Genomic DNA, 23,093 nt, shown 5'->3' on the forward strand with positions numbered 1-23,093 from the left:
TTTATTTCTACTAGTACAGTTGTATGTTTAACTAGTACGTGGTCTCTGTTCCCAAATCTGTTTATGCCCCTTGAAATTAACTAATTTATTTAAATATTATATAGGCCAATGAAATCAATGCAAAAAAGTTATTTCAGTGAAAACTATGTTGGATGCTTTGGAAAACGCATATTTTGATGAACACATATTCTTCCCCCCCAAAATGAATTCCTGTAGAAAATATACATATACAAGACACCTATGACATCATGTGAAACATTACAATTAGTTTTTTTAATGTAAAAGATTATACCCTTAGGGTGCTCTGCAAAGTCTTATTCCACCTTAAAGAAATCAAAACTATGTGTACAGTACTGGTGAATTTTATACAAAAAAGGACCGTGTGTAACTCTGAAAAACAGATCCCATTTCTCCCTTCAAAGGGGCCTGATGCTACATCACAAGACAGGTGAAATAATTAAGGGTTTTAAAAATAATTTCTCACTTAAACTGACTTTTCCAACTAGCCAACCATCACACCCAATCATGTAGGATAAGAGGCTCCTGCTGCACTTGTTCAGAAACTCTCTGAAGCAGAGCTGTTATCTCACACTAAGCTAATGTCTCCAAATTTCTACACTAGAATGTGGAGAGGGAGGATGTGCAGAGGGATATCAGTTCATGCACTTTACTCAGATTCTGAATGAATATCTGAAGGGTTCTTCTATTTACTCTCCTTTTACAGAGAACTTGGTACTAAGCATGGTTACCTAGTTCTCTAGCCCAGAGACTTACAGTGGTGAAATGAAAAGGAGGCGAGAATAAACATATTAGCAACAAAGACTGTTGATAGCATAGGAATTTAAAAATCAAATCTAAAAAACAAAAAATCTACTAGTTTAAGTTAAAGGCAAAAAAAAAGCTTATGAGTTTAAATGTGTTTGGGGCATTTCTAGATTATGACAGAGTACAAAGTTGACACTCATAACAATGCCCATTTATCATTAAGTAAAAATTAAACTACATTGATTATATATATATATTAAGGGTAAGGAAGCATTACTATTTTAGAGATTTGTCCATATATCGTGATTACAACTGAAAATATTTTTGGCATTTACAAAGTAAAGTTTCAATTATTCAGAAAATTCACGCATGTAAAACAGTTTCTTAGACACCAATGTAGAAAAAGTGAAGTATTATTATCATCTAGCTAAGATTCACGCATACCTATGCCTTTCCAACTTCAGGTAAAGAAATCAGTTCATTGGGTTGTGACAGCAATTTTTAAAAATAGAAATAAGACAGTAAATATAAGACCACATTCAAATAGCAAGGTAAGACTGTCTTGCAAAAAGTTTAGTTCAGTATTTCTATTCTATTTTGAAAAGTAAAGATGTTACCTACTCTGGGTCCTGGTCAAAAGAACGCTATGGGCCTAAAGACTCATTATTGCTATGAAATATAATAATATTAAACATGCAATCCCATCATTTTTACATAATACTTAAGGTACAATTTTAGAAGGAAAAATGCTACTTCTTTAGGAGCCTTGACAAATAAATTTATGTTGTCTAATAAATTATCAATATATAAGTAACTTTTTATCATGTTTACTACTTTTGATTAAAACAGAGATTGTATGCAAATATTTTTAAACTGCTTACAACCTAAAAGCAACCTTTAACAACAACAAGCCTCAAAACACATAGTAACTTCAATTTTATTTGCTTGTTTATTCTGAGATGCAATTAGTGACCTTGGTGACATTTTTTTCAAAAGTCGCTGATGTAATCTAAGTCTAAATAAACTTGGGATTCTACACAAACAATCTGCTTTTTTAGCAATATACCTACTAATACTTTATGCATAAATAGATGATTTTAAACAACAGGCAAACACTTAAAGCTAACTTAAGCCACTAAACTAAGTCTGGCTCTCTCTACTTCTCCAAGTGCATCTTATTACTTATGTATGTACGTATGTATGTATGTATGTATGTATGTATTCATTCCTCACCCAAGGACATTTCTTTTCATTGCTTTTGTAGAGAGGGAGGAAGAGAGAGAGAGACATCGCTTGGTTGCCAACAACATGCGCCGGGAGGTGGATCAAACCAGAAACCTTGGAATCGAACCTGAGACCTTCTGGTTTATGGGAGAGCACTCCAGTCAACGGGGCTTTTCAGTACATTTTTAAAAGACACCAGTTCCAAAGACATATTTTAACAAGAACAGAAAATTTGTCTTTCTAATCCACTCTGGAAAAATTATGGTGAAAACTAGGTTAATACATATCTTTTTTAAAATGAGCACCTAATTCATATAAGGATAAATGAACATTTCCATTCCTAAAGTCTTGGATTTGGAAGGAATTTTGTCATCTGGTCCAACTCCCTAGCAAATACAATAATTCTCTTCTTACAATCTTCCTTGGAATCAAATCCCCATCTGACCGAAAAGCCTTCACTCCTAACTACTACTAAATTAACATCTCATCTTGGTCCATGACATTATTCATAAAAAACCTGATAAATGAGTTTTCAGTTCCCCTGAAGTCCTTAAAAAACAGTTATTCTCCTAAATCCTGAAAATACACGTTTGGAAAGGAAACCACATAGTTGCTTATCATTAGGGATTTCAATAGCTGTAACTATCCATATGTTGATATATTGAATAAGGCTCTGGAGTACGATGCAAAGTTTTCAAGTTCACCTACAGCACAAGAATCAGCTAATGAAAGCAATATTAGTAATAAAATAGTATTTGTAAACTCAATCCTAAACTAAATTTTCTCATCAAGTTCAACTTCTTAAGCTGAAAAAACTTGTAAACCTCTTTAAAATTGAAGTTAGATTGACTTTACCTAAAATGAATAATGTACTGCTAACTCTAAAATGATACCAAGTAGTGTGGCAATGGTTACAAATGCTGTGCTTGACAATTTCGTTTTGAGTTACAACAGAATTTCTCTGGAAACTACTCCAGTTTTGAAGACTATCATCCAGTGTAGATCTAACTCTCTCTTCCATCGTACCCTTCAGTACCTTNAAACTTGTAAACCTCTTTAAAATTGAAGTTAGATTGACTTTACCTAAAATGAATAATGTACTGCTAACTCTAAAATGATACCAAGTAGTGTGGCAATGGTTACAAATGCTGTGCTTGACAATTTCGTTTTGAGTTACAACAGAATTTCTCTGGAAACTACTCCAGTTTTGAAGACTATCCTCCAGTGTAGATTTAACTCTCTCTTCCATCGTACCCTTCAGTACCTTACCAGCTGGAATCCGTAACAGAAACAAGTCATCATATGCAATACACAAAGAGTTAGTCCTCCCACAGAATTAGGTTAGCGCTTCTAAAATGGGGCACAGGGAGGAAAAAAAACACCTACTTAAATAAATCATTTACCTCGGTCTGGCTTCATTTTCACATCCAATTTCCACCCAGGGTGCTGTGAAATACACGTGTGGGTTCTTTCAACAGGCTCACCGCTGATTCTGTGGCTTCTGCTGTTTGCAAAATGCTAAAAGAGACCAAAGTAAAATTAATCAGGTTCTGCTCTAACACTCAGACCTTGCAAGAAAACTGTTAACAGGCCTCTTCCTGGCACTAACTGCGGTGACAGCACCATCGACAGGCTTGAAAAAAAGCAAAACTTTCTGCACCGCCTCCCCGGTCTCCTCCGGACTGAGCACCCCTCTCCCCCGCCCTGGTACTCTCCAGGCCAAAGTGTCCTTCTTTGACACAGTGTCTCTGAACCAAAAGGAAGATCTATTTATAACCTGGAGGTACAGGCAGAGAGAGAGAGAGAAAAAAAACCTCAAGCAACGCAAGCTAACTAGCCCCTTTGTAAAAATTTAAAAACTTAAAAAAAAAAACAAACCGCCGCTGGGAACAGTGGTACCTCTGCAGTGGCGGATACAGAAATTCTCCGACCTGGTGCCGGGGAGCAGGAAACTCCTTAAGACCCCCTGTCGCCTCCCCAAGGGCTCCTGCCGCTTGGCGGGGCCTCACCTGTGTAATTACCCTCCGGCTAGCCTTTCTGCCGCAACCGCGGCCAAGTTTACACAATAAGAGGGTCAGAAACCAAAGCGAGTCATGTCCTCCACAGCCCAGCCCCCCGCCCCAAACGAACTCCACCGGGCTGTCCCGGGTCGCTCCCTGCCACCCTTAGCTCTGCGCGGCCAGGCCCGAGGTCGCCCGGGGCAGGGGTTCACGGCTGGGCGCTCGCCCCCCGCTCTGCGGAGCCATCCCGCGCGGCCCCGGACTCCCCTCCGCCCGGCCGCACCGAGCGCCACGCCAGCCCCTCTCCCCACCGGAGCGTCGTTTTCATGGCTCCCTCGGCCGACCTCTGCTACCTAACTCGCTCTCCTCTCCGGTGCCGATCCCTCCTCCTCTTGGCACTTCTCTCAGCCGCTCGCCCGCAGACTCACATCACACTCCCACCTCAGACCCGAGGTTCGGAGAGGCGCAGGACGGGCAAGAGCGGAGTGTGGCGCGCAGCGCCCCCCAGGGCTGCGTTAGGGCACCATGGGGGCCCGAGACGACAAGTCCGACGCTGCTCCTGGGCGCCCCTGTGGCCATCCACCCCCGCCTCAGCTGCAGCCTCGCTCTGCTCCCAGCCCTCAGCCGCTGGCCCTGACTCGCGCCCGAGTCCCGGGGCCCCCAGCCGGCCCGCCTGCTCCGCGTCTCTGCCAGCTCTTCGCCCGCCCGCTGTCTCTAGCTCTGGCGCCCAGCTCCCGATCCCCCTCGCTCGCCCAGTTCTTTCTCTGCTGTTTGCCCTGTCAAAACACTGCCCGGGTCACGTGTCCCAACAACAGCCAACCCACCGCTCGTCACTTCCTCCCCGGCGGCCTCCGCGGCTGGCGCCGGGTTGTTATGGCAACGCCTCGGCGCCCAGAGTTGATAAGGGGGCTTGGGTTTGGGTGCAGGTGCCGGTCCGCCGCCCGGGCGCGGGGGGCGGGGAGAGACGGAGGCTGCGTGTGGCCCGCGGAGCCCCGGAGGCCAGAGAGGCGCACGGCGCCCAGCTGCAGTCGCCTCGGATCTGAGCTCAGACGGCTGCGGCGCGTCTGGGACCAGGAGTCCGAGCGGCGCTATTAGAGCACGGGGTAGCTGAGGAGATGTCATCCGAGGGCCTGTCCCAGACTTAGAGGATAATTTTAGTCTCCTCCTCCTCCTTTACACGGATGCTGGCGCAGACTTGTGACTGAGCCCCAAGTGGATTGCAGCTCACCGTGCTACTGGGTCTAACGTAGTCAGGACAGGAGAGTGGGCAGCCATGCACATCAGGGATTAGGGAGTTTAAGGACAAACCCCCGCACCCTAGATTTTTCCCAATCACTAGGGATTTTAGTAGGATTCGGAACCCAAGCTCCCGAGGCACTCATGCGCCTAAAATAACTTTTACAACATCTAAAACACTGACTCATGCCAGGAGGACACTTTTGACACCGTGTTATTGTTAGAGAGCTGTAATTTTCTTGTTGTGCTGTAACAATGTGACATTACATTTCGTGTTGTGATGTTGTGTCATCACTCAAACACAAACAGATGACAAGGATCTGCTGTAATTTTAAAAAGCAATCCTAACAAGCACGGAAGCTATTAGCTACTAAGTTAATAGGCAAAGTACGTATATGGGTTGTGAGCTCAAAACAGGCAAGGAAGGTACAAAATTTGCCAAGCTCTTGGTTTCGTTAGAAAAAATTTTTTTTAAAGAAATAAGGTGCACACAAGAATCACAACAGGAAAGGTGTACGGGTGATTTACTTTTGTCTTTGCACTCACTGTTTTACAGTATTTTACGTTGGAAAAAAATTTGTAAAGTACAAATTGGATATTCTAACTTTTTAGCTTCAAACTATGAAATACATGAAATTTATGAAAAATTAGTAATATGTTAGATGTGTTGATATGTACTGTAAAATTACATTCACAACTGCAATTAGCAGCCTTAACTCTAAGATTGTATCTAATCAAAACAGGGCAGAACCTACAGGAAGGCAACATTTTGTTTCCAAGGAAATGTTCCGATGAAGATGAACTTCTGACAAATGCAACAGTTCCTTAATATATGTAATGACTACAAATACTAACTTCCAGTGGATTTGACTCTGATATTATTGATTATATAGTTTCTTTTATGAACGGAAGTTCCACTTGTTCTACAATCACTTCTCAATTAATCTTGGTAATAGGAGACAGAACAGTTACAGATAATCCAAAATCCTAAATTTAGCACAACAGCTGGGAACAGCTAACAGCTATTGTAAAAGGCTTACTGGATGACAAGGCGGTAAGATCTGTGATTTAGTTTCTTTTTCTCTGCTTAATTTTCAAAAGGTAGAAAGACCCGGGGGTGGGGGTGGGAATGTTGAGAGTAAAAGCCAAGAATATTGGATAATCTGGAACACAAACTAACAAATTTTCTTTTAAACAATTAGGTTAACAGCACATAAAGAAATGATGCTGTCTAAACATTTATTAGACTATTTTGAAACTTTGTTGGGAATCTCGGGTCAGTTTAAAAAATTGAAGATCATTATGGCAGTGCAAAAACAGTATTCGATAGTTTTTTTTTTTTTGCTATTTTAAAAAAGTTTTATTTACTTATTTTTAGAGAGAGGGCAAGGGAAGAAGAAAGGGAGAGAAACATCAATGTGTGGTTGCCTCTCATGCATCCTCTACTAGCAACCTGCCCCACAAATGAAGGCATGTGCCTTGACTGAGAATTGAACCGGTGACCTTTTGCTTTACAGTCCTGTGTGCAATCCACTGAGCCACACCAGCCAGGGCTGGAGTTGTGTTTTTGACTAATTCATGCATTATTCAAATTATTATTTCATGCACTCAGCACACATTTACTGAGCACTCACCATTTGCTAGGCACATGCTAATCTCTGAGAATACAAAGGTCACCAAAAACAGGGTCACTATTCTCATGGAGCTTCCACTACTGACTACTGAAGTGGTTACACAGCCTTGGTCAAGTCACATTCTTCAGCCTTCTTTCTTCTGTAAAAATGAAGTGTTTGGGCTCCGACAATAAATAATCTTTCCTTTCTAATGCTAAACTAATCCTGTAATTACACAAAACTTGCCCAATAGTGTTTGAAATAAGGACCTACCTACAATCGCAACTCTTAAGTGTTGGCAACAAGTGTGTTTGCATCTTGGGGCACCCAAGCAAAGCAAACATCTTCGGTTCATGCGTGGTGAGGGGTATGGGTAGGTGAAGCAGGAAAGTCAAAACAACTGGCAGGGCCATAATCTTTTACTATCTGATTTGTTCTCCATTTTGCTTTCCCCTCAAGTTCCAAAGAATTATGAGTACTTACCTTCAAAAAAGTTAACTCATTTTCAGCAAGGAGGTAGTCCCCTCAAGTTTTACAGGTCTGTTGAAACGGGCAGTTTCTAACTGTGTTTAATCCAGTCTCTGTAAATTCTCTTACTAAGGTGATTAGGATAGCTGATTTGCACACTTTGTTAATGTAAGACTGTCAACCGTAAGGACGGTCGTGGAGCCCGTCCAGGCTCCAATAATGAGCTCCATCCAAGTAGGGACTGGTACCTTCTCTTTTTCTTGCATCTCTAGCACCAAGCAAAGGACCTGGCACAGAGTAGGAACCCAATACATGTCAACCTTTATAATGACCAATACAATTTTCTTGTACATGCCCACAAACTGTGCCCTTTATGGCAACTAGCATTTCTCCCTAGTGGGTTAAAACTCAAGAGTTGGGAAGCCAGGCCACTGACCAGGTAGTTCAGTTGGTTAGAGTGTCATCCAGATGTGCCCCATCAGGGCGAATACTAGAATCAACCAATGAATGCATAAAAACGGTAGAACAACAAATTGATGTTTCTCTTTCTCCCTGCCCCTTGCTTCTTTCTCTTCAAAATCAGTCAATAAAGCAATTGTTTTTAAGAGTTGGGAAATCAGTGGGTGGCACAAATTTCATAGGAAGGATACATTTTCATTGCAATTTTGGTGTTGTCTCTTAACAGTAGGAGACAACTACTGTTGTGTTGTGGGTTGACTTGTGCCCTCCAAAATATGTTGAAATCCCAACCCTTCTACCTGTGAATGTGACCTGATTTAGAAATAGGGTCTTTGCAGATATAATAAAGTTAAGATGAAGTCCTACTGGATTGGGACGGGTGCCAAGTCCAAATGCTGTCATCCTTACAAAATGAGAGAGAGATGAAGACAAAGGAGAAGATAGTCCTGTGACAAGACAACAGAGATTGGAATGCTACAGCCAAGGCTAAGAATGCAAAAGGTGGCCCAGAGCCACCAGAATCTACTAAGAAGCAAAAAAAGACTTTCCCAGAGATGTAAGAGGGAGAATGGCCGTATGGATACATACCTTGATTTCTTCTTTTCTCCTTCAGAACTGTGAGAAAACAAATTTCTGTCATTTCCAGCCACTGAAGTTTGTTGTCTTTTGTCACTGTAGCCCTGGGAAACTAACACAGAACTCTGGCAAAGAATATTGTCATCATTTTTTTCTCGGCCTGTCTGTTGTGTTGCCAATATTGCAAATTTTCTAAATGTTCCAGGTTTGGAATGGTCACCAAACCATGGAGATCTTTACTTTTGTAAAAAGTAAAACTGAAGCTGTTGCAAATGTGAAGAAATCTCTCGAGTGTAACAAAGGAACGACCTTATGACCTATAGCTAAGAGGTAATCTTGAATAAGTGATTGAAAATCTTCATATGAAAATAAATTTTTGAATATGGGGTTTGGTAGCTCTGTTTATCATAAAGTGTTGTAAGTAAAAAGTAAATAGTACCAGTAATTAAAATGTATAGGTAAATCTAGTCTTGTTTAGTAAGTAAAAAAAAAAAATCAAATTGTGTACTTTTAGTTCTTGAAGCAACAAGAGGAAAGACAAGCTACCCTTTCCGTAGCTAAATTGTTTCCAGTGGTTCACTTATGTTCACTGCAACTTATTTTTCCTAAAGAGAAACAACATGGAGCCATTGCTAAGGTACTGGTTCATGTAAACAACCCTCCACCTTCCCTTAAATTGGTTGGCTGGTTTGTCCTTGTTTGAAGCTCCTGTTTGTTTACCTTCTGTAACCACAAGTACAAGGAAGTGAAAAGTGATTATGGTTCCTGCCTGCATACGTGACTGTAGTATGGGCTTAGAAATGTACGAAAGTCTGTTAACTTCAAGGCATGGAAAACCTTCTTCTGAAGATTTGCTGAGCTGTGGACAGTCTCTGAGACATCAAGGGTTAAGATCATTTCAAAAATTAATATCATCTCGGGACGGTGTTGTTCAATTGGTTGGGTGTCATCCCACATACCAAAAGGTTGGTTTGATTCTCCATTGGAGTGCATGCCTGGATAGTGTGTTCAGTCTCCAGTGGGGGAACATACAAGAAGCAACTGACTGATGTTTCTCTCTTGCATTCAATGTTTCTCTTTCTCCTTCCCTTCCCCTCACTCTGGAATCAAAAAAAGAAAGAAAATTTAAGATTTTATTTATTTTATTTTTAGAGAAGGGGAGGGGAAAGAGAAAGAGAGGGAGAGAAACATCACTGTGGGTTTGCCTCTTGCATGGTCCCTACTGGGGACCTGACCTGCAACCCAGGCCTGTGCCCTGACCGGGAATCAAACCAGTCACCACTTGCTTTGCAGGCCCACACTCAATCCACTGAGCCATACCAGCCAGGGTGAAAAAAAATGTCATTCAATTAATTATCGCTCATTTTTGTGACAGTAAATGTCGCATGTACATTGTGATATTTCTCATGTACACTTGGTCATAATATCACTCTATCATCTTGTGGATTAGGGAATGGAGACTCAGAGAAGTGAGTAACTTTCCCAAGGCTACAGTTAAGAAATGGAAGGAGCCCTGGCTGAGTAGCTCAGTTGGTTAGAAAGTCATTCCACTACACTGAGGTTGTGGGTTTCATCCTGGTCAGGGGACATACAAAAATCAACAAATGGATACATAAATAAGTGGAAGAGCAAATTGATGTCTCTCTCTCTCTTTCTCTAAAATCAGTAATTTTTTTTGCACAGTGGAATGAGACTGCTTCCTAAATGGAGTCATTTTCCTTTCCATTACAACATTACAAAGGTTAACTTATTCCAAAATTTTCAAATTGGGACACTAAGGCTCAGAAATAGTGAGAACAGTTGCACGTTTAGAATGTAGCTTGGTTTATTAAACCTAGGCTCAATGCTTTGAGAGACAAGTTCTAAATAGAACGGCTGTGCCCTAACTGGTGTGGCTCAGTGAGTTGAATATCACCCCACAAACTGAAAGGTCACCAGTTCAATTCCTGGTCAGGCACATGCCTGGATTGTGGGCAGGTCCCCAGCTGAGGTTGCATGAGAGGCAACCAATGGATGTTTCTCTCCCTGTCTTTCTCCCTCCCTTCCCCTTTACCTAAAAATAAATACACACAATCTTCTTTTTTAATGGCTCTGCTTTATTATATGTACACTCCAAACAGCAAATAGTCACATTTAGTTAATAACAGCAGCTCTCGTTTCTGGAGCACTTAAGCGGTAAGCCCTATGCTGAGCACTTTATAGGTATTAGTTCATTTAATCCTCACAACGTCCCTAAGAAGTATTTTTATACCTATTTGATAACTGAAGAAACAGGAAAATGGAAGTAACTAACATGCCCAAAGTCAAGCAATTAGGAAGTGGCAGAGCTGGATTCACATCCAAAGGGCACTACTGTGGGGCATATATTCTTGACCATCACCCGGTACTGGTCCCATTTAGTTTGGATCCTCTGCCTTTCCCACACCCCACCTTCCAACCCTGCACCCTCCCGCCACTGGCCTTTTGCCATTTCCCTCATGTGATAGATATCCCTCCCCAATTCCTTACTGGACTCTCAGGGCCCAAAGTCTCACCTCACAGTGCCTTCTAGGATCTACACTCACACACACCCATCGTTTTTTTTTTCTCTGAACACATATTTTACTTATGATCTTAAGAACACATATTCATTTTGTCTTTTAAGGGCAGAGATGAACTGTAGCTTCAAGTTCCTTTTATTTCTTTTGTTGAGTGGCACCAGCCTGGGCCCAAAGACAGGTCATTACTGAGGACCGAGGCCAGTACTGTTCTCTCCAACTGCGACAGCCAAGACAGTAGCTACTAGTCACTGGTGGCTGTTGAGCCCTTGAAATGTGACCAGTGAAATGGAGAAACTGAATGTTTAATTTTAATTAATTTAAATATAAATTTAATGGCTGGTCCTTGATTACATTACTAGAAAAATAAGTATGTTTGAATATATGAATCTGCTTTTTCCAACAGCAAATGTTAGGAAATGTAAACATTAATCAATAATTTGAAATACAAATCTCTTATGCCACTTGAAATGTGCTGTAAGTGTAAAATGTATACCAGGTTTCAAAGATTTAGTATGAAAAAATGTAAAATACGTTACCATTTTTGCAATTTGATTACCTGTGGAAATTATTGTATTTTAGATATGTTTAGGTTTAAAAAATTCTTTTAGCCCTGGCTGGTGTAGCTCAGTGGATTGAGTGCGGGCCTGCGAACCACACAATCGTGGTTCGATTCCCAGTCAGGGCACACGCCTGGGTTGCAGGCCAGTTCCCAGCAGGGGACGCATGAGAGGCAACCATACATTGATACTTCTCTCTCTCCTTCCCTTTCCCTCTAAAGATAAATAAATAAAATCTTTTAAAAAATTCCTTTAATGTAGCAACTATAATGTAAAGTTATACATGTAGCTAGCTTAGCATTTCTACTAGATAGTCCTGCCCTAGGACTTAGCGGCTTAGCAGCAACAACACAAAAGACATTTGATCTTTTTTAAAAGACATTTGAAAATCAGCTATGCTTCTCAACCAGGTGATACCTTCTAGCAGTGCAAATCTTGGGCTAAGGGAACCTACTGTTTTCCTAATCTTATTAAGAGTTCCACGAGTTCTAATGAGACTTGAAAATACCATAGCCATGAATAACCCTTCAAAACACACACATTAAATCCAGTAGTTTTCATAGAAATTATTTTTGTCTTCATGCCTGTTAGAGAATAACACACAGAACTACCTACCTTACCCCACACACTGAACTATTTTCAGATGCAGTGATGGATGGACTTCAGGAAACAGTTAAACTCTCCATGACCTGATAGATAGATACATTAAGTCTAATATAAATCAAGTTACTGATCCTTTAAATCTTTTCATCAGAATATATCAGTTCATTGCATCCTAATGAGAATTCTATGATAGTGCTTTACATGGTAAAAAGAAAAAAATCTATATCTTTTTACTTGAAAAGTAGGTACAAACATCAGTAGTGATTTCTGTTTCAAAATGTACATGATATACTAAATGATCAGGTATTTCAGTAAAAACGTTTGTAAGAAGAATCTTTTCTTAGGTTATTACATTGCTATTATCTTACATTTTTAAGGAAGAAATCAGTTTGTAAGATTGCACAAAGATAATGCATAATATCTCCAACTCCTTTTCACAGAGGGGAATGCTTATAATTGAAACTAAATGCTCATAATTGAAACTAAATTCTTTTGGGTTATCAGAACCCAAAAGCTCAGTGCAGCCTAAAGAGAATTAGAAGTAGTTCCTTTCTTTGTTTGTTATGTGTATCTTTTTTAAAAATATATTTTATTGATTATACCATTACAGTTGTTCTATTCCCCCCCTTCAATCCCCTCCACCCACACCCTCCCTCCCCCACCATTCTCCCCCCCTTAGTTTATAACTACGTGTCTCAAGTTCTTTGGATTCTATATTTCCCCCACTATTCTCGCCCTCCCCCCTATCTATTTTCTGCCTACCATCTATGCTATTTTCTGTGCCTTCTCCCCCCCTTCTCCTCCTCCCACCCCCATTTCTAACCCTCCATGTGTTCTTCATTTCTATGCTTCCACTCCTGATCTAGCTGTCCTCTTGGTTTGCATTTGTTTTAGGCGTGGTTGTTAATAACTGTGAGTTTGCTGTCCTTTCACTGTTCATGTTTTTCATCTTCTTTTTTTTCTTATATAAGTCCCTTTAGCATTTCATATAATAAGGGCTTGGTGCTGATGAACTCCTTGAAGTTGACCTTATCTGAGAAGCACGTTATCTGTCCTTCCATTCTAAATGAAAGTTTTGCTGGATAAAGCAATCTTGGCTGTAGGTCTTTGGATTTCATGACTTGGAATACTTCTTTCCAGCCCCTTCTTGCCTGTAAGGTCTCTTTTGAGAAATCCGCTGACAGTCTGATGGGTACTCCTTTGTAGATGACTGTCCCCTTATCCCTTGATGCTTCTAGGATTCTCTCCTTCATTTTGGTCTTGGCTAATGTAATTATGATGTGCCTTGGTGTGTTCCTTCTTGGGTCCAACTTCTTTGGCACTCTCTGAGCTTCCTGGCTTTCCTGGAAGTCTATTTCCTTTGCCAGACTGGGGAAGTTCTCCTTTATTATTTGTTCAAATACGTTTTCCACTCGTGGCTGTGTCTTTCCCCCTTCTGGTACCCCTATAATCCGGATGTTGGAACGTTTAAAGATGTCCTGGAGGTTCCTAAGCCTCTCCTCATTTTAAAAAAATTTTTGTTTCTTCATTCTTTTCTGTTTGGTTGTTTCTTTCTTCCTTCTGGTCCATTCCATTGATTTGTGTCCCAGCTTCCTTTCCATCACTATTGGTTTCTTGTGCATCTCCCTTCATTTCAATTAGTTTAGCCTTCATATGTTCCTCTAATTTGTGACTTTGTTCCTCTAATTTGTGACTATAATCTACCAGTTCTGTGAGCATCCTGATAAATAGTGTCTTGAATTGTGCTCTGAGAGGCTGGCAATTTCTCGGTCACTTAGAGTTATTGGCTCTGGGACTTTGAGTTCTTCTTGCGCCATCTTTCGGGTTGTTCGTGCCTGTTCCATAGCAGGATCAGAGCCCTAAAGTGTTCACTAGAAAAGGGCAACTAAGTCACTGGGTTGTGACGTTGTATGTGGGGGCGGGGTCAAAGAGGGACTATGGCGTCCTGTCCACCGCCTGCTGCCACGGCCCTCACCGGTGCCGCAGTTGCTGCCTTCACCAGGCCCACGCGTTTCGTCCCACTGCCCGAGAGTGTGCCACCGCCGTCAGCCCTCGCCCCCTGGGGCCTGCGTGGTCTGTCTCACTGTGCGCGAATATGTGCCCGCGGTCTGCCCCGCACCCCAACTGGTTCCGGTCTGCCTGTGTCCCTGGGTCGGGGGCCCTGTCCTGCCTGACCCTGCTCGCTGCTGGCTCCGCCCCTCTTACCGTCCCCGTTGAACGGTTAGATGTAGTCGGACTTCCGTATAATTCAATTTTCTGTCGTTTGGTTGTGTCTTTGTTTCTCCAAACCTTTGTTGTATTCAAACTTGGTTGTGGAAGAAGGCACAGTGTTTCCACCTATGCTTCCATCTTGGCGGAAGTCCTGTTATGTGTATCTTAATAATTTCACAATGCCATGCTTCAGAGAGAACAGAACACTAGCTACCTTCTTATTCCAAATTGCACAGGCAATATCCAGTATTTGCAACTCAGCGTAATTGGTTTTTATTTCTTTTTTAAAAGATTTTATTTATTTACCTTGAGAGAGAGGGGAAGGGAAGGAAAGAAACATCAATGTGCAAGAGATACATTGATCAGCTGCCTCTCACATGCCCCCAGATGGGGACCTGGCCCACAACCCAGGCATATGCTGTGATTGGGAATTGAACCAGTGACCTTTCTGTGAACAGGCTGGCACTCAATCCACTGAGCCACACCAGCCAGGGCTCCAAAAATGTCATTTCTGTCTAGCATAAGTTTAATTCAATTCAACATTCATTAACTTTGTATGCCAACTACTTTGCTGGGCTCTAGAGAGACAGACACAAGAAAAACAGTACAAACCCTCAAAAATTTCATTAATCTAAAAGGATGAGCCAGAGCCAAGATGGCAGCAGAGTAGGTAGAAGCTACACTCTTGACCTCCCAGGATGAAACTGGGATTACAGCTAAATTCTGGAATAGTCATCCTGAATAACCAACTGAAGACCACCTGAGGAGAAGTCTCATAACCAGTGATTTACAGAACAAGTGACATAGAGATTGGTAGGAAAGGGTGGAGACATGAAAAGGGTTAGCCTTACTCCTATGGGCAGCAGCTGATGTCCTGCATGGATATCTCAGCTGCAGGGGTTTTGCTGAACCCCCTGCAGGTTTTGCTGAAAAATTTAAGGTCTAAACCCCAACCTGGGCTCCCCAGCCAAGAGCACCAGAGCCAGGAAGAGGTACCCACATAACATCGGGCTCTGGAGAGCAGTGAGGTTTCTGTCCTCCAGGAAGAGGAAGGAGTCCCCTCTCTAGTGGACCCTTATAAGGGGTCAAACACAGTTTTTTCTTGTGGCCACTCACTCTGAGCTCTCAAGGAGGGAGGGTGGAGCAGACTGGAGTTGCATGAGGAGAGTTGGGTTTGTGGCTCTGGGGAGGGAATTGGAGGGTCAGCCAACAGGATCTCAGTGCTGAGTCGTTCCCCACGCTACAGACACTGTCTTGCTTGGTTGGAGGACTCCTCTCCATGCCATATCAGCCTGGAGAAAAGCAATCATCTCACCCTCTGGACTTCTTCTCACCCCACCCAATGGAGCTTATGCCCTATTGAGGAGTACAGCCAAAGGCTCTTTCAGTGACTGAAACTAACGGGCACTAATGATGAGAGAAATTCAAGTTAAAATCACAATGAGATATCATGTCACACCTTTCAAAACGGTTGTCATCAATAAGTTAACAAACAAATGCTGGCAAAGATGTGGAAAAAAGGGAACCCTTGTAAACTGTTGGTGGGAATGCAGATTGGTGCAGCTGCTGTGAAAAGCAGTATAGAGTTACCTCAAAAGATTAAAAACAGAGCTGCCTTATGACCCAGCAATTCCACTTCTGGGAATTCATCCAAAGAAATATGAAACACTAATTTGAAGACTTTATGTAACCTTATGTTCACTGCAGTGTTATTTACAATCGCCAAGATATGGATGCAGCCCAAGTGCTTATCAGTAGATGAGTGGACAGAAATGCTGCGGTACATTTACACAATGGAATAGTACATGCAGATGCCATAAAAGAGAAGAAAATCTTACCCTTTGTGATGTTTCTTGTTCCTTGAGGTAGGCCTGTAATGCTGTGAATTTCCCTCATAGGACTGCTTTGGCTATGTCCCATAGATTTTGGTTTGCTATGTTCTTATATTCATTTGTTTCACGGTATCTTTTGATTTCTTCCTTGATTTCATTGTTAACCCACTCATTATTTAGTACCATGTTATTTAGCCTCCATGTTTTTGTGTCTTTCTCAGGTTTTTTTCTTGTGATTGATTTCTACTTTCATACAATTATGGTCAGAGAAAATGCTTGATATACTTTCAATCTTCTTAAATTTGTTGAGACTTGTTTTGTGTCCTAACAGAGGACTGGGGTAGGGGTGGAGTACAGAATATGGAGTATAAGATATTTAGTTTTACACATTAAGTTTGAAAAACCTGTAAGTATGTAGACAGACATTCTGAAAGCAGAGAAAGATTCTATGCTGTAGTTTAGAGATGAGGTCCATCCAGATGTAGATATTACTGAGAAACCATCAGCATGCAAGTGTTGGTCACTCCGTGGGAGTACGTGAAGGTGCCACAGGATACAAGAAGAAAATGTCCTCGGAGATGTTGGCTCTTGTGGAGAAGTCAAATGAGTTAAGGATGGAGAAAGTCTTCTAATTTGGCAACCATGTTGCTAATAAGAGAAAAATTTGAAACCTTTTTACAAATGCATAGCAGTAGCCTGGGCCCAGTTGAATTCACTGTGTATTCAGAAAATCCTCCACAATTGGGAAATTCACAGTACCATTGCTTTGAATCAGATCATTACTTCACACGAGGTCGCTATGGCGTAATTCTGAGAATAGTCAATAGATTTTCCCTGAGCACATATTTTGGGAATTCAACATCATTTGTGGTATAGCCCAGAAAGACCATTATGATGATTTCATGCAGTGGTCTAGCTAAATCTAACATGCAGAGATTTCACGGAAATTGTTTTTCGGAGATTAATGTACTTCAAAAATGTTTTCCGATTGATAGGAATGTCACATATGGAAAAAACCCTCTCCAGCTCTTACTCAGGATTGCCCGTGTATTAAATTTCTCTTCAGTATGCTGTAATACATAAAAATTTCCTCTCAATAAATCATGGCTCATTTCTGGCTCTCCATCAGGACATGCCGTGATGATTCTAGGAAATACGACTGGGTGTTGATGGCTTGTCTAGCAGATGAAATATACACAGAAAACCTTATGGCAACATGAATATGAAAGAAAACAGTATAGCTGTTTTGAATTATTAGGTATTGATACAGGACACACCCTGGTGATTGTTTTTAATACTCAGTAAGGTCGTACTAAGCCATGCAAGGTGCCTTAGAGTACCTGCATCGTTAGTAGCCTCCTTTTTGCCCTGTGACCCTACTCCCCTGGTTGAAAGTGATTGAACCAAGGCTGCACCTTTTACCTAAAGGCCATCCTCTGGAGGCAGGCAGTCTCTTAAAGCAAGAGCTGCCATTAGGCTGCTGGAGGTGCTGCCAGTCCCAAATGGTGGGGATGATGGTCCATTTTTCTGCAAAGCCTGGCTCTACATCTGTTGAGATGTTTTTGTCTTCCCTTTGTGGCTCCATAAATCCTTCCAATAAGCTCCTAGAACAAAGGCAACCTTAACGGATCTGATACTTGAAACTTGAAAACATCTAACACAATTTCACATGGCTTTCAAATCATGGGCGAAAATATTAAGATACAGTATAGAATTAGATTCTTTGCATAAGTCAATTAATTATTCTGTCAACAATGTGTATTGCTTATCTACAATGTGCCAGACATGTACTAGCATAGGGAATTCAGTAGTGAACAAAACTGATCTGGCTCCTGCCTGTAGGTGCTGTGGTCTATACTGGAATACTTAGATCACTTGGGTCTTACCATGCACTAAACTTAGTATGTCTCAGAGGCGTGTGACCTACATTGGTTTTCTTTTGTATTAAGTATTAATGGTTTTCCAAATGTATTACACTGATATGGTTTAGCATTAAAACCCATGTATTAGTTTACTATTTACTATTACTTTACTCTAATGATACCTACACTTAGGTCAGAATAAAGTTTGGTTCAGAGTTTTCTAAGATTTGCCACATGTGAAACAAAGCAAACAACGGGATTAACAAAACTATAAACTATTAACTAGAACATGTTCCTGAGAAGAGCCAGGAGCAAAGTAACAAGATGAGGCTTGCACAAATCAATGGTAGAAGAAAATAAATAGATGACATTTATATGCCAGTGTTTTGCAACAGTGGTAATGTGCTACCTCTGAGTGAAAGTGAGTCCTGAAGTAGGAAGGCTGAACATTTTTCTTCACCCTAAGGAAAAGATAAACTGAAAATTAATGGTGTGGTTTGTCCAAGATAACAAGGTTGAAAATAAAGATATTGGTGATTCATTAAACCAGGTTGAAGAAAAATGGAGAAGATGGAATCTGGTGCTTGGTGAAATTGAAATGTCAAGAAATTGACATTGATGCATCCTGCTAGTAACTCAATAGTCAAGCAAAAAATTTTAATGCTATATTTCTTAGACTGACTGAAATTAAGAGTGAGTGTCTTTCTTGGTGGAGATAAGATGGTTTTGTGAGAGTAGAGAGTTGGGAGAACACTGTTAAGCTTTTCAGAATATCTCAGACTCCCTAGCTATTTTATTTGAGCATCAAGGGATTGAAATGCTCTTACTTATATTCTACCACTCAGTTTTTTTCCCTTCCCTAATACCCAAATCCCTAAACACCTAAATTTCTAATTGCTGGGTTAAGCTTAGTCTGGTTGCTATAGTACTGCTATAGAAATGATCTCTTGTTGTCTTCAGATCAATAGGTTGCAGTTTAAATGTCTGCAGCTCTCTAAGCAGAAAACATAGATAACATTGGAAATTAGAAAGATAATGTAACTATGGCTACAGAAGGTAATTTTAATTACAAAAATGTTATATCATTTTTTAAAAGATTTTACCCCTTTACTTTAGAGAGTGGGGAAAGGGAGAAAGAGAGAGAGGGGAACATCAGTGTGTGGTTGCCTCTTGCACACCCCATACTGGAGGCCTGGCTTGCAACCCAGGCATGAGCCCTGACTGGGAATCGAACTGGCGACCCTTTCGTTTGAAGCCCACGCTCAATCCACTGAGCTACACCAGCCAGGGCTATAATTTTATACAAATATGAGACTTAATATAAAGTGGGTAATCTCATTAAAAATATAAACCATAGAATGGAACCAAGAATAGACAGAGAATTTGCCTAGATCAACAATCACCTAAGAAATAGAAAAGTTAGTCAAAGCTCTACTCCTCAAAGATACCAGGCCCAGAAAAATTTATGAGGGAATTCTAACAAACCATACAAGAACAAATAATTCTTTTTATATGTTCTCTTATATAAACTGTCCAGAGCAAAAAAAAAAAGGATAAAAGCTTTCTGTTTCATTCTGGGACCAACATAATCCTGATAGCAAAACAAAATGGAAGTACTTGCCCTCCCAAAGCTACGAGAAACAAATTTTATTTCTGATCATAGAAGGAAAAATCTTCCATAGAGTAAGCATTAGCAGGGAACCTGGCAGTTTGTTAAAGAAATATTACATTGTGCCAAGACATTTTATTCTAGGAATACAGGACTCTTCCAGGTTATGAAGTCTGTTAATACAAATTGCCATACTACCTGGTTAAAGGAAACAGAAACCAAGTGATCGTCTTATGCTGAAAAACACTTATGCTTGACAAAATGTAATGGATTCCTATTAAAATGCCATAGAGAGCTAAGAAGGGAGGAAACCTTCCTTATAGACAATTACCACAACCTTCTAGCAGCATCACACCTAATAGAGAAACATTCGAAGCAAGCATTCCCTTGAAAGTCAAGACTATAAGAATAGCTATTTCTACCACTACCATTTGCTATTATATCTGAGGTTTTACTTGACCCACTAAACCAGGAAAAGAGACAGAAGACACAAGTAAATGGAGGCTGAGACAAGACCACGTCAGCAGTTAGAGTTAAACTAGTAAGACTAGTAAAGAAATTCAGTACCCTAGTTGAATGATCAACATTGGACAAATGTATAGCTTCTCATAACTCAACAATAACCAGGTTGAAAATGTTAGGGAAAGGGATCCATTCACAATAGTGACAAAGCCATTATTTCACTTAGAAATAAAACTAATGAAAAGTGTTGGAGACTTTCAGGAAAAAAATAAACAATAAACAATAAATATCTGGAATAAGCTTTAAATAACTAGAAAAACAGATGATGTTCCTGGATAGAAAGACTCAATGTTTTAAAGATAAGCTTTCTCCATTTATAAGTTTAATGCAACCTCCATCAAACTCTCCAAAGAAATCTTTTATTGAATTTATTGGGGTGACATCGGTTAATAAAGGTATAAAGATTCCAGGTGTACAATTCTAGAATACATCAACTGTATATTGTATTGTGCATTCACCACCCTCTAAAAACAATTTCAGTGAAATTGACAAGCTGATTACAAAAGTGTATATGAAACACTAGAATTATACTTAGCACAGTGGAATGCTTACCATAACAGCATGTAAAAACTAATACCAATTAATGGAATTACCTCTTTACTCCTTGCTTCTCAGTTCACAAAGAATCAGGTATTAGTTGAGGGAAGTGGCAGATATGAATGCCTGCACTATTTAAATTGTTCTTTCCTCTCTCACCCCTAAGTCTCCTTTCTTTTGTTTAACCAACACAGGTGAATTCTCTGAATTAAGTGCACTATCCGATGTGACGACTTTGCTTTTTGATACATTCCTTTCAAATATACAACCTGGAATTTTGCAAGTTTTCAAATCAGTCTTTTTGTACTTCACACTTAAACTTCTGAGTACATTTCAATATATAATTACTTGGAATTAAAGCAGATAATTACCATTTCTCCTTTGAGACTCAAAAAGCCACAGATAGAAATCTAACCTGCTGCCTTTGTGTTAAGTCAGCTAGAAAATACCAACAGCGCTGAAACAAAAACATTTGTAACACAGGAAAAACCCACTGTTTTATCAGAGCACTGTTGCCAAAATTAGAAGAACTAAGCCTCTGCTGTATGCCAATCACTGCTTTTTTTAAAAAAAGATTTTATTTATTTACTTTTAGAGAGGGGAAGAGGGAGGGAGAAAGAGAGGGAGAGAAACATCGATGTGGGAAACACTGATTGGTTGCCTCTCACAAACGCCTGACCGCAGGAACTGAACCTGCAACCCAGGTATGTGCCCTGACCAGGAATCGAACTGGTGACCTTTCACTTTGTGGGTCAACAGCCAACCAACTGAGCCACACTGATTAGGGCCAAACTAGTGTCCCTGATGTTTGGAACTACAGTGACCAAAACAGAGATCCCTGTCCTCATGGGCTTCCATTCTGGAAAGGGGAGATAGAAAATAAATTGAATAAGTGATATGGTATATACTGCACAAGGCAGGGAAACACTGAGTAGAGTTAGTGGGACTTGAGGAGAGGTTATTTAAAACAGGGCTGTCAGGGTACACCTCATTTTTGTGATTTGAAGGGTTAAGGGAGCAAAGACTCGAAGAGGTTTGAGTAGAGACTTGACAGAGTTACAAAAGTTAGCATGGTGGTTATCCCTGTTCCAAACTGAGAGAGGAGTCAGTGCAAAGGCCCAAGGCAGGAGCATTATCTTGTATGTTTGACAAGAGCAACCTTGTCTGGAGAACAGTAAATGGGGGACAGAGACAATGGGCAGGAATGAAGATAACTGGGAGATGATGTCAGAGAAAAGACGGAGGTGCAGATCTCATGGGTCGTTAAGGGCTATTGTAAGGTCTTTGGCCCCTGAGGGGCCAAAATGCAGGGCCTTGAGCAGAGACATTATGTAATCTTGTTTATGTTTGTAAAGTCCACTCTGACTGCTCTATTGAAACTGGGCTATAGTGGGGCAAGAGCAGACACTACTCGCCAGCTATTAGGCTGCTACTGCAATCCAGGTAAGGGCTTGGACTGCCACCCTCTCCCTTGCCCAACTCGTGACCTCAGTGAACTCCAGTCATTCTTCTCCCCCTGGTCTCTGGCCATTCTCCTGCCTACTCCAAACACACACACACACACACACACACACACACACACTCCTTGATTCTATTTTTAAATAACAGTGTCTGCCCCCCAACTCAGACCACCACCTCCATTCAGGTTTAGCTGGTCCACTGCCCTGGCCTCTTGACTAGCTTCCCACCTCATTTATCCCTTGCAGTCTACCCTATTAGTGGGGGCAGGACTGTGACCTTAGTGAGAAGAGTACATTTTTTAAAGATTTTATTTATTTTTCTCCAGAGGGGAAGGGAAGGAGAGAAGGAGAGAAGGAGAGAAGGAGAGAAGGAGAGAAACATCAATGTATGGTTGCCTCTTGTGAGTCCCCCACTGGGAACTGGCCTGCAACCCAGGCATGTGCCCTGACTGGGAATCGAACCGCGATCATGTGGTTCACAGGCCTGTGCTCAATCCACTGAGCTACACCAGCCAGGGCAGAAGAGTACATTTTTATCTTCACCAACATCTCATAGAAATTTAGTATTTCCTTTAGTTATGAATGTAAGCAATAAACCATAGTATTAGCAGAACCCATGACTGTCATCAACATAAATTATAGATACTTTTATATCCAGGTATAGTTAAACATATCTCAAGACATCATGTACAGTCATTATTACTTTGAAAGTATATCATTATTAAACCTACCACTACATATTTTTTAAATGTACTAATAGTGGAGCAGATATCATAATTAAGAAATATCTTGTATTTTCCACATTATTGGATTCCTTTTCATTCCTATGTATCTTAATTTATACATTTAAAATGATTATTCTCAGGAATTTAGTCTTTACCAGACTTCCAAAGGGGTTCAAGGCCAGAAGAAATGAAAACTTCTGTTCTCATCCTATCTAACCTGTTCAGACCTAATCTTATCACCTGCATATTTTCAAAATTCTCAGGTGGCTTGCCAGAACACAGGATAAAGTTCCA

General features: G+C 40.8%; 1 protein-coding gene and 1 long non-coding RNA gene across 6 annotated transcripts in view; both read right to left on the reverse strand.

Annotated features, from left to right (window-relative positions):
* Positions 1-4,774, reverse strand: part of ATOSA (atos homolog A) — a 97,114-nt gene extending 92,340 nt beyond the window's left edge. Inside the window, exons 1-2 of one of the 5 annotated variants that reach the window (XM_037054663.1) lie at positions 4,418-4,774; positions 3,393-3,507 (exon numbers count right to left, since the gene is read on the reverse strand). In XM_037054663.1, the coding sequence (XP_036910558.1) occupies positions 3,393-3,408 (16 nt within the window). In that variant the 5' untranslated portion in view covers positions 3,409-3,507; positions 4,418-4,774. Of the gene's footprint in view, positions 1-3,392; positions 3,508-3,998; positions 4,128-4,300 lie in introns of those variants that run through there. The other 4 variants (XM_037054662.1, XM_037054660.1, XM_037054661.1 and 1 more) reach the window with 4 other exon arrangements.
* On the reverse strand, positions 1,087-3,384 carry LOC118992642 (uncharacterized). The gene is made up of 2 exons (XR_005067664.1): positions 3,042-3,384; positions 1,087-2,813 (listed from the first exon to the last, which is right to left on the reverse strand). It is a non-coding gene; the product is annotated as an uncharacterized LOC118992642 (long non-coding RNA).
* Positions 4,775-23,093: the final 18,319 nt, after the last annotated feature.

This window comes from Sturnira hondurensis, unplaced genomic scaffold (genome assembly GCF_014824575.4).
Source record: "Sturnira hondurensis isolate 20B ecotype Veracruz unplaced genomic scaffold, ASM1482457v3 Scaffold0008196, whole genome shotgun sequence".
In the NCBI taxonomy this organism is placed as follows: Eukaryota; Metazoa; Chordata; class Mammalia; order Chiroptera; family Phyllostomidae; genus Sturnira; species Sturnira hondurensis.